The sequence below is a fragment of the Leucopleurus acutus genome, assembly GCF_964270905.1.
Source record: "Leucopleurus acutus genome assembly, chromosome: 18".
Taxonomy (NCBI): domain Eukaryota; kingdom Metazoa; phylum Chordata; class Mammalia; order Artiodactyla; family Delphinidae; genus Leucopleurus; species Leucopleurus acutus.
The window spans coordinates 13,143,955-13,156,186 of NC_139160.1; the positions used below are offsets into that span (position 1 = coordinate 13,143,955).

Consider the following 12,232-nt stretch of genomic DNA (forward strand, 5'->3'; position numbering starts at 1 on the left):
CAAATCCATTAAAAAAATCTACTAACTTCTATAATGTAATTGTCTAAAGAGTCAAATACATTGCCTCTTTAATTTTGCATATTCCTTTTGCTTTACAAGAAGGGACACAAATTTATGGAGTTTACCAAACTCATTCTCTCACACTGTAGCATTTCAGAAGTGGCAACAGTAACGTCTATTGTACACATTGTTTTGCTTGGTCTGCATTCTGAGAGGCAGTACAATAAAGCAGTCAAGGGCATGGCCTTGAAGGACTCATCATAGCTTCATCACTAGCTGGGCACCTCAGCTTAGTCAGTGCTTGCCTCGATTTCCTCATCCAAAGAAGTGGGGATAAGAATAGTAGCTACTTCAGAGGGTTGTCATGAGCAGTACATGTGTGTTAGTACACGCATAGCACATAAGACAGTGGCTGGCATTGCTATTGCTGTTAGTCCTTATTCTTGATGTACGGCAATCAGAAACTGGGTTTTGTAATACTACGCAGCTTTTGGTCAGTGCTAAATCATATATGATTTGTCTAGCCCATGGAGGTGATTTTTGACGAAACAAACAGCATGTTTCTGTTGATTTGAAATAAATGCTATTGCATGTGGTGAGGAAACTTCTATTTCCATGGTGGCTTAAGTAGATACAAGTTATAGAATTTAAATTTTAAGAAGTTGCCAGCACCTTTTTTGATATTAGGTGAAAACACTTCCTTTTCTGTGAATGAGTATAATATAAGGTAAATTACCTTATAAACAATAGAAGAAAAAAGCAATGAAGATTTGTCCCCATGGGGAAAACTGTATATCTATACCTACTGTTAAAATTAATAATGATTTTTGGGTGATTTTAATTCTAAAGAAATACCAGTCACTGGGGTAAAGAAGAAGAAACTACTAGGTTTTTGTACTTCTTTTGAATTACAAAAATGCACTGATTGAAAATAGGATTTAACTTTGCTTAGATTTAGATTATTAGAATGAATTCATTTTCATCTGGATGTTATGAACATGCAGTCATCTCGCTTTGTTTAAGGTGCTTAAATTGTTCCAATTTATTGTTATTTTCTAGAAATTTTGCCACATTTTTGAAATTCGCTTATTCACAAAGCCTCATATTTATACTGATTGGCAGGTGAATCTGAAAAAGGTCATAAAAAAACATTAAAATAAAAATTATTTTCTGACAAAATGCCATTAAAAATCATCAGTGGGCTTCTCTGGTGGCGCAGTGGTTGAGAATCTGCCTGCCAGTGCAGGGAGCACGGGTTCGAGCCCTGGTCCAGGAAGATCCCACATGCTGCGGAGCAACTGGGCCCGTGAGCCGCAACTACTGAGCCTGCGCGTCTGGAGCCTGTGCTCCGCAACAAGAGAGGCCGCAATAGTGAGAGGCCCGCGCACCGCGATGAAGAGTGGCCCCCGCTTGCCGCAACTAGAGAAAGCCCTTGCACAGAAACAAAGACCCAACACAGCCAAAAAAATAAAAATGAATAAATTAATTTAAAAAAATCATCAGTCATCAACATTTATTAAGACGAACATTTCCTTTACTTACTGAAAGGAAAAACTGGGCAACCTAAAACTCTAGAAATTATACCTGACTTTCATTTTAAAAGTCTGAGCTTGACTCTGAGAAGGAGGCTTGTTTGCTTAAACTGTGTGTGATAATGTTTTACATGTTCTTTAAAAAAAATTGGATAATATTTGTGTTTTAAAGCCAAATTGTAGGGCTAAGTGAAAAGTCCTTGCTGAGTAACCATCTCTTGAGACCCTAAAAAATTGTGAAAAGCGCTAATATTTCAGCTACATTGTTTTTTGCATATAAAAATATCTATTATAGGAGTCAACTAGCACATATATTGAGCCACATTTGTTTTAATTGAAAAAGAGAGCTAAAAATTTCCTGTAAGTTATTGCAACAGTACAAGAATACAAGGTGCATTTATTTATTAACAAGAATACAAGGTGCATTTATTTATTAACAGCAACAACAACAAATTGTAAAACAAATTGTGAAAGCAAAAGCGGGCTACAAAACAAGGGTGTTTGATAGCCTTTGCCTTATTTAAACATGACATGTCAATAGGCCCCAGTTGATAAATGCTATAAAGTGTACGTTAGCATTGGCTCATTCACCTTTAAACATCCCCCACCCAGTGCACTATGGAAGATGCGTGTTATGGATGAGAAATGCTTCCTCTGTCAAGTATCACAATCTTGTGGTCACGTAATCTTCATGGGTGACCATGTCTGTGAGGTTTGCATCGTAGTCTACACTGCAGTCCTCTTCCTTTGCGTGTTTCTCCTTTGGTATGATTGGAACCGTGTCCTCCACCACCACCTTCTCCGACTTGAATGAACACACTCTCTTGCCAACCTGTAAACCCAGGGAATCCGTGTTTCTTTCTCGATGATCTACTAATATACACTGTTCGCTGAGACCTGGGATGTTCAAGTCACCCCGGGAAGCTAACCCTCGAGATTCCAGTTGGATGATTGTCTCTAGTGGTGCTTCAGCTTGTTGACGAGCCACCTCTTCCGAAACGGAGAAGATTTGGTTTGCATTTTGCTCGGCAGCGTGTTGTTTTGATCGTCTATGAAATAACCCGAAGTTTTTGATATCGGTCACAAAATTCACTTTTCTCTGCTTCTCCCTCGGTGGCTCCTGCACCACCAGGGCGGAGCCGTTGCTGATGGTGTGTCTTTCGGAGGCGATCGCTGCTGATCGTGGGTGAATCAGGGTGGTTAAGTCGAAGAGGCTAAAGTTCTTTTTCTTGTCCTTGCTACTACCTTCGTTATCACTCTTTTCATCCGAGTCTGCGGAGTTAGAAGAATCCTTCGTGCCCTGAGCAGATTGGACCGTAGAGAGTTTGCTTCCTCTTAGTAACCCCAGGACTTCAAAGCGGAAGCTAGAAATGTCTTGCTTCAGTTCCTAAGTGAAATGGAAAACGACGGAATTAGTCTGTGACCTAAACAAATAAACGTTAAGAATCATTATCTGCTCGTTTCATATATGGATCTGACACGTCTTCATTCATTTTTGAGAGCTAGGCGTCCACTCTGCTGTGGTTCTGTTTAGAATTGTCAGTTCTCTCAGGGGCACTTGTATCTATTTGTTATCTTCTAATTTCCCTATCGGAGTTCTGTAATAGGAGACTTCCTACGGTTGATGTAAAAAGAAACAGGAAGAGTTTTCTTTCCCATCACTCTGGTGGAGTATGTTGGGTTTGTTTGGAACTACAGTTTCAAATTCTTTCTCTGCAAAATATTCATCTGCTTTCAAGTCATCTTACATTCTCTCAGGGACATTTTGCTGTCCAAGGGGATATCTAAAACAAAATAATTAAAGTGGAGTCTACCCTTCCAAGAGTTGGCAGTTAGTTTCAATTGTTTATTACCTTGGAGTTGATTTTATCCCAACCTCTGGGGATAAAAAAAATCAGCCACTAAATCCTGGGAATTGATTCAGAGCACACAGCACTTCCGAGATTCATCCCTTTATCTTTTGGGGCAGCTGAATTCTCAGTCCTAACCTGCTGGTTGCCTTGTGGTGGCCTCCTGCCACCAGTGCATCTCCCAAAGCATCAGGAATCGTTTAACTCCAAAATTCAGAGGTGTGGCAGCAAAGAACGTTTTGGATCCTAGCCAACTTTCAATCTGTGCTTTAAGTTTTGCAATTTATCTCTCTTCTTACCTAACACTGCTTATATTTATTCTCTGTTAAGCCTGCTGTTTTTCTTTGTCAAAGGTCTCCTGTAGGGTTTTTTATTTGTTTGTTTTTGCCTATGAGATCTTATTGACTTTAGTCTTCCAAAATCTCTAGCAACTCATGCAGGCTAACAAAGGCATTTTTTATACACATGATTTGAGCAAATATATACTTCGTGTATTCTACCTTTCTTCTGTGATAGAATTGAAAAAAACAAAAACAACTCAGGGAGAAAAACTACTTTTATAAGCTACAGTTAAGCTCAGACCTTAAATTTTCTTTTACCAAAGCCGTGCCGAACACAAAGAAGGTTTTTGTTGTTGTTTTCAGAACGTTGGTTACTAAGTGTTTCAGGTTTAGAAATCAGACCGACATTTCCAAAAGTAAAGCTCACTCAGTAGTGTGGCTGGGATGAGCAATCAGAATGCCACAAGGCACTAGGGTTTTCTCTGCCTCCAAATAAGTCCCCCCGATCTTTCAGATTGTCTGTTTGAAAGCAAGGTATTTTGAAAAGAAATTTTACCGCTTTTTTTTTTTAATATATAGATCAATAGGGCTTGAATTTAAAAATCAGAAGACAGACAGGCTTGCTCAGAACACGTGGCCCAGTTTCCAGCTCTGGTGTTAAACATGCTGCACCTGGTTCCACGCTCTGCAGAATCTGCCTTTTGGCGACAAAGATGAAAGTGGTTACCTTAAAGTTCTCCTCAGTCAGACCTTCTTCAGTTTTGGCATCTCTAATCATTGCAGCCACGTATCGCTTTACCAGGTTCCTCATAACTTCCTGAGGCATTTGAACACAAGAGAATTGATATTCAGTGCATAAATGTGATTTTTCTCTTGAGTCAGTTCCAAAGAGGAGATTGTGCTTTATTTTAATGTAAGTGTCAAGATATAAGAATAACTTACTTGATATTGGTGATGTCTTCTTAAATTATCAGCAGCTCGCCTCTGAAAAGGGAAGGGACATTTACTTTTTGGTTATAGTGATATTGTACCATTCTGTAAAATAATGCCTGGTTCTTTTAATCAAGAATATTATTTCCCTCATTTCTGCAAAGTGGGAATTTTACTGGACAACAGACAATAAATAGCTAGAGAGAGTGCTTCATGTGAATCAAAAGAATGAATGAACCAAAACAACAAAGGGCAAGGTTATAATTCCTATGGCATTTAACATATAGAATAAGTTAATGATGATGGCAAGATTGTTCATTTAATATAAGTGATGAAGAATTAAGTAATCATACTTAGTATGTATCCCAAATCATTTTAAATGATCCTAAGAGACGCAGATGGGACATATCAAATACAAAATAAATGTCAAATAAAAATAATGATTTGATGGGTAAAAATCTAGCATTATAACAATATGAAGATCTTCATCAATAGCAACATTAAGAATTTAACCATGATATAAAACATGTAATCAGAAACACTGTTAGTGAACTCCCCAACACTTAATTTCAAGCAGATGTACATTAAGAGGAGATTGCTGTTTTAATTAGATGGTTGAATTTAACAAAATAAAATAAAAGGTTCTGATCAAAGATAGGGTTCATTAGATTTTAAAAAAAATAAATGTGACTCTGAGCTATCATTTTGAAGAGATCAGAACGGTTTGGGAGCAGAGCTGGTGTTAGCAGAGAGCAATGATTATGGAGTGTAAAATGGAGAAAGATGTTTAAGGACTAGAAAATGTCCATTATAAATTGAGTTAAATAATAAATGACAAATGATATATTTGCAGATTTCACTAGTATTCTAAAGATACTAGAAAAAAAGCTATCATAATCCCAATTTTATGCATGTCAAATAAATATCAGTATTGATTCTTAAGGAAGAAAACTAGCCAAAGTAATGTAAAATAAAAATACTTCTGTTACAAGGGAATGAATTTGGTAAATTGTGAGAAAGCAGAAGAGATAACATATCGGGCTTCCCTGGTGGCGCAGTGGTTGAGAGTCTGCCTGCCGATGCAGGGGACATGGGTTCGTGCCCCGGTCCGGAAGGATCCCACATGCCACGGAGCGGCTGGGCCCGTGAGCCATGGGCGCTGAGCCTGTGCGTCCGGAGCCTGTGCTCCGCAACGGGAGAGGCCACAACAGTGAGAGGCCCGCGTACAGCAAAAACAAAAAAAAAAAAAAAAAAGAGATAACATATCTTGGGTTTAATTAAGTCTTTTGATCTTGTTCTTTACTAAATAATCATAGGCTGTTAAAATGGAATTTTGAAAAGGGCTGTGCATACATCACTGTGAAATGATATTAGACAAAAAATCAAACAATTCAAAAGAAACTCTTTTTTTCTCTTTAGGGCAATAGGGGAAATTGGCCTTTTCACTGGCCATGAGAATGGATTTGTGTTTCATGACTATTAGTGACTTTTAGAAACAGATGAGACCATGCTTAACTTTCTAAAGGCCACTAATGATTGGAATACCATTCAATATTACATGAATCTTAAGAAACAAATTTTCAAATGATTATGGTATTAATTAAAAGACTGGGAAATTTGAAACTTCATACAAAACTAGAACATCTTGAAAGAAATAGAGCATGGGAATTTTATGACTGGGCCACAAGATGGAGGTATGTGACTCCTGTTTAGACACAGATCAGCTGAAACCCGAGACAAAAGCACTTCTGGAAGGAAACAAGCCTTCCAGGTCTCCTTCACTTTTCTTTAAGTGAACACAAATACAAAAGCAATCTGTACGCTAACTTCTTTAGCACTCTCAGTGTAAGTATTGTACAGGAGATCGTAGTCCATGGTTTAAGTAAATAGAAACTCTGAATTTAATATAGAATTTAGTCAACTCAATTTTTATTATCTTGGGGTTCTAGAGCATTTTGCTAGTTTAATCTGTAAAAAGCCAATAAAAACTAGTCAGCAGAGAGCAGTTTGAAATCATGAGTTAACTTTAAATTTCCTTAATGCAAAACTAAAACTAGGGATGACAAAATCAGAAAATTATGAGTAATAAGTGAAAATTATCATGATACATTTTAGTATTAAAATGAGCACAAACTGTCTTCCCTTCAGTAGAACCTTACTCATACATGAACTTTAAAATTGTAATGCAAATATAAAAAGATCAAAGATCACACTTTAAAAACTAATTCCAGGTTGACTTTTCTAGGAAAAAAATTTTTTTAAGCAAAATAGTCTGCCAGAAGGAAAGAACATAGAAAAAGTTTACTATGATAACAGTAAAAATTTATTCAATATCCATAGCCCAGGTTTAAGGCTAAGTTAATATAGTTAATTGTTTTTGACAACCAATTTGTTTCCACAACTAGATGGTCATACTACAAAACAGTTTTCAGTATTGTGAGATTATATCAGCCAACCGAACTTCGCTATCCTAGGAAGAAAATAAGAATGGATGCAGTTAACCATCTTCTGAGTACTGAAAGCAAAAATGAATGCGATGAATTCACCAATGCTTATTGACCATTACTATCAGGGCTAACTGTGGCTATTTTCTTACTTTCAGGGAGCTAATGTGGTGTGATGTTAAGAACACCTGGGATTGAAGGTGACTAAGCCTGAATGAGGAATTTGTCTCTGAGACCCTCTCCCTTCCACATTTTTTATTTTGCAAGGTAAAGATAAACTCACTGAATGATTTTGAAGATTAAATGAGATAAGAGATTTAAGGCTTCTATTACTAACTAATGTGAGTTCCTGTCCTTTCTCCATTATTTTCCCTTTGTGATTAATACTATGATTTAACATACCTAAAAAATATGTTTTAAAAAAATATTCTTGAATCAGAAAACCTGTGGATCGTTTAACACATATTGGGATTGCCTCTGGAAAAGTAAAAGAATGTACTTAGGGGTAATTATCTTTGAGTGATTTGCATGGCATTTTATGCTTGAGAAGAACATTTTCTTTAGCTAGAGAGTTGGACGCTTTAGCCTAGGAAATAGAGATTTGTAAATAAGAAATTCATATTTAAGTGATAGTGTGAAGGGATGGTCCTGGTAAATATGGATAGATATAACACAAATTCTGTAGGCAGTTATTTTTGTTTTATTAAGACTTTATTATTTTTTAGAGCAATGCAAGTTTCACAGCGAATTGTAGGGGATGGTACAGAAATTTCCCTTAAACCCCTGTCGCCACACACTCTTCGCTTCCCCCACTGTCGACATCCCCAACCAGAGTGATGCATTTGTTACAACTGATGAACCTACAATGACACATCACTATCACCCAAAGTCCATAGTTACATTATGTTCACTCTTTGTGTTGTACATTCTATGGGTTCTGAATGGAAAGGAGGGGACAGTAAGAGTCCCAGGGGGACAGGGAATGTTGAGGGGAAACAGAGCTGGAGGCCTGCTGCTGGGGTGGGAGCATCACTAAGATTTCTAGCCTGGCTGCTGAGATGTTGGTGCTATTAGAAAAATAATAAAGAATTCAATTTGGGACATGACGTTAAGGTGGAGATGCCACTGTTTATTTTATATTTTGGGGGAAGGTTAGGACTAAAGAAAAAGATTTGAGGATTATATGCATAGGTACAAGAGTGGATACAATCACAAATCCACATTTCTTGGCATTGCTAAAAGGAAACCATCATGAACAATAAAATCTTCGATAAATTGTGAATATATCTATTAGGAATGCATAAAATATTCCTTTCATTTTAAATTAGCTTTCTTAGGCTAATACTAAAATTAATTTAATTATCTAAATTCTCAGAATCTACCAAAGGTCAAGGAACACAAGATCGGGTTTCAAATATCAATACATGACGACTGACGTGTAGGCATTAAGAACAGACATGTTACTTATTAGAACGGAGGAGCTGGTCCAGTCTCATTGCCTCATTTATAAGCAAGGAAACCAAGGTCCACACAGTTGAGTGAGTAACGAAAACACTACAATGTTCTAAAGGCAGTGCCAGTCCTAGAATCCCAGGCTAGAATTTACTCTTTACTCCTTGCTTTTTTGATCAAGTAGACACTAAGAGACATATAAGAACATCTGTTCTACATCCTATGACTTTGCCTCTTTCTCCCAACACATCTTAGTTTGTGGTCAGCATCCTTTCCAGACTGGATCCTCATTTATTTGAACAAAAATTAACCACAAAATGCATGGCATATGTTGTACTAGTTTCCTAGGGCTACCATGCAAAGTACCACAAAGTGCGTGGCTTAAAACAACAGAAATGTATTATCTCACACTTCTGGAGGCAGAAGTCTCGAATCAAGATGTTGGCAGTTCCATGTTCCCTCCGAGACTCACAGTAGAATCCTGCCTTTCCTCTTCCTAGCTTCTAGTGGTATCTTAATCTCTGATGCTCCTTGGCTTATGCCTGCACAATTCCAATATCTACTCCATCACCACATGACGTGCTTCCTGTGTTTCCAGGTCTTCAAATGTTCATGTCCTTATGAGGTCTCTCCTCCAGTAGGAGCTCATCTTAACAAATCACATCTGCAAATACCCTGTTTCCAAATAAGGTCATATTCTGAGGTGCTGGGGATTTTGAGTTCAAAGTATCTTTATGGGGGAGACACAATTCAATCCGTAATATATGCACTCTTTGCCATAAACATAATGATCATTTTTGGCAACCGGTGACATCGTTAAATATTTATAATAGAGCTGCCACCAACAACACCTCTTTGTTGGGTAAAGATCAGCTGCACTTCGAAAGGATTTACTCTCATAAGGGAAAGCATTACATCTTATAACTCTCACTGGAAGTGACTAAGAACAGAATGGACCAATGTGTGTTTATAAAAGTAATAGAATGAAGGACAGTTCATTAAAAAATACCTAAGTGGGTAAGAGGTATTTAATTTTTTCAAGCCATTCACATGTTAAACTTCGATTGATAAGTGATCTGCAATGACTAGGGGTTCTCTATTTTTACTAAACAGTAACGAACGAGGTAGAATTATAGCATGATAGCCTGGGTTAGGAGTAAGGACTTTCCTGTGGATGAGTTCATGTTTACAGCGTTACTGAGAAATTTGTGGAATTGCGTTTGGCAGCTTTTTCTAAAATAACTTGGGTTGATTTTCTGTTATGTTTAAGAAAAATGAGCCACGTGACTGATCAGGGACCTTCCTTCCCTAACTTGATGTCTAGGAAAAATATTTTGGAGGAAGACGTGCACTTTAAGATGGCAGTTTTCTCCACGAATTACATTGGAAGTCTGGCTCGGTTCTTTGGCAGGGTGGCTTTGAACGCAGGTGCCCAGGGCACACCTGCCCACCACATTAGCAGATCTCTCTCTTTGCAGGTTCCTCCTGCTTTGTTAGGACAAGACAATGGCAGTATTTGGATCACAGAACTAATGATAAAGGAAAGGACCAACTAGTGAGAAGCCTTGCTGCCCAGAGGTAACCTCTCATTTCAATAGAAGTGTCAGTTTGCTTTAGAGCAGGAAGGGTTTTGCAGCTATGAAAGAAAGGGCTCTGGGGAATCCATGGTGACATTTTGTCACTCTTTATCTCTCATTTTCCCGAGTCCAATATGTGGAATGTCAGGCTTACTCCATGTAGCTCGTTCCCTGCAGTCAATTGTCAGTGCCGTTTTCTCTCATTTCCACTCTGGTTTTGGTCTATCACTGATTTTAAGCCCATGAATTATGCCTTTTATTCTCTGCTTTGCTCAGTGAATCCCTGAAAGGGGGCAGCTTGCTGTGCTCTTCTTTTAAAAAAAACAAGTAAAAAGGCAAGGGGCCATTTCAGGATGTGATCCCTCTGTAAAGATTGTAGTTTGGCTCATTTATAGATGAATCTATACATACTGTTCTCTATAAACATACTTTCTAAGCATATAAAAATAAATGATATAAGAAGCTGAAGGTTGCCCTGTCAAAGCAAGTATTCAGGATCTCACTCTGGAAATAGCAAGAAGAAATTTGTTCCTCTAGATTCCCACTTAGGAAAGAAAATTTAATTGAAAGTTCCCATCAGCAAATCTTACAGCAATAAATTAGGGATTGAGAGGTACCCATGGAGGGACACAGTCGTATCTGTAAGATTTGTTGGTAGGCCTATGAAAAGTCATGAAGATTAAGGGATGACACATTTTGATAATTATAAAACATGAAGTCTGAAAGGCAAGTACTATTAGCATTTTTTCTTTAGTAATGATAGGTGATGTTAATCCATTCACTGCTCCGAATTCTCTTGCAGTGACTTAACTGAATGTATTTCTGTGGCAACTGGTCAGGCATGAGTATCCCATCTGTGACCCCAGGGTTGAGTGATGCTAAGGGGCCCTAATAGAGATGGTGTTTCGTGTTCCCCTCACTGTGTGCTCCAGAGAAAACGAGAAAGTGGAAAACATAAAACTAGAGGTTAAAACCATTTTTTTTCTGATTTTGTTAAAAGACCTGGTAGTTTTTTGGTTCAATATATTGCCCATTAACTTTAGCATTCTATTTGGAAACCTGGTCTATGGCATTAAAAATGATTCATATTAATTAAACACTGGCAGGATCTTATTGCATTAACATCTTTTTACTTTAAATTATCTAGACCTCTTGGACAACAAGTACAAACATTGGCTTTTAGTTTAAAAAGCTGAGCTAGATACCAATGCTTTTTTTTAACAGGAATTTCTAATTAAAGTTACAGGCTGGAAGTGCTTGTTAAAATGGAAATTCCTGATGATTGTAAGACACACTAAAGTTTGAGAACCACTGTTTTAATACTGAGAAGAGTATTTGCTGATAACATGTGTTTAAATTCTACAAGTAATATAAAAAACCAGAAGGCTATAAAATGTTGCTTATTTTATGATTGTACTTTCAATATGCTGCCTCTTTGGTGGGATTTTCATGATTTTGCAGAAACAAGGCATCTCTCCATCATGGGCTTGCTCCCGCAATAAAAGTGTTGTTCAGTAAAGCATTTCTGCTTCATTTCTGCCTTCTCCCATAAAGCATTCCAAAGGAAAACTTAATTTACCTGGAATTCCCAGTCACCCATAAAAGGAAGTCCAAAGTTTAAAAAAAAAAAAGTTAATGAGTTTTCAGAGCTAGTTGTATCAGTTATTATCCATAAATCGCAAGATAAGATCACCAATGTTGGGCTCCCAGACTGTGGCCAACCAGTAACCCTGAGAGCACTGGCTTCAGCTTTGCAGGGAGGGATCAACAGGGTAACATTCAGGCAGGTGCTGGTGACAAGAGTATGTGAAGCACAAGTGGGAAGGTTTGGAGAAAATGCCTCCAAGAAGGTATAAACTCTACCTCCAGGTCAGCTTTAATTTTCTTCTTCACAAATGTGAAGCAAGTTGGAATGAGAGCAGAAGGTAGGCCAGCCTGTTAAACAAGGGCTTTGGGATACAGGAATCTAAGAGGCAGCGGAAAACAGTGGTGGAATCTGCAAAAGCTGTTGAGAAAAATCAAAAGGTGGACACACAACATGGAGGGTATCGTTGCAAGGTCATCAGAGTTTTCAGGGAAACAAGAGAGGGCAATGAAACGCACATGGGATGGGGAAACAAAAGACCCGAGTTTTTCCCCAGCTCTGTCACCCAAAACACTGCACAA

At 37.9% G+C, this 12,232-nt stretch overlaps 1 protein-coding gene across 6 annotated transcripts in view; it reads right to left on the minus strand.

The window, feature by feature from the left end:
- Positions 1-2,196: 2,196 nt before the first annotated feature.
- The window catches only part of TRPC4 (transient receptor potential cation channel subfamily C member 4), a gene marked incomplete at both ends in the record, with an annotated part of 116,981 nt that continues 106,945 nt past the window's right edge, over positions 2,197-12,232 (minus strand). For 3 of the 6 annotated variants that reach the window (XM_082859259.1, XM_082859255.1, XM_082859254.1), the window contains 3 exons: positions 2,197-2,919; positions 4,391-4,480; positions 4,606-4,647. In XM_082859259.1, coding sequence (XP_082715385.1) covers positions 2,197-2,919; positions 4,391-4,480; positions 4,606-4,647 — 855 coding nt within the window. The remainder of the gene's footprint in view (positions 2,920-4,390; positions 4,481-4,605; positions 4,648-12,232) is intronic. The other 3 variants (XM_082859258.1, XM_082859256.1, XM_082859257.1) reach the window with 2 other exon arrangements.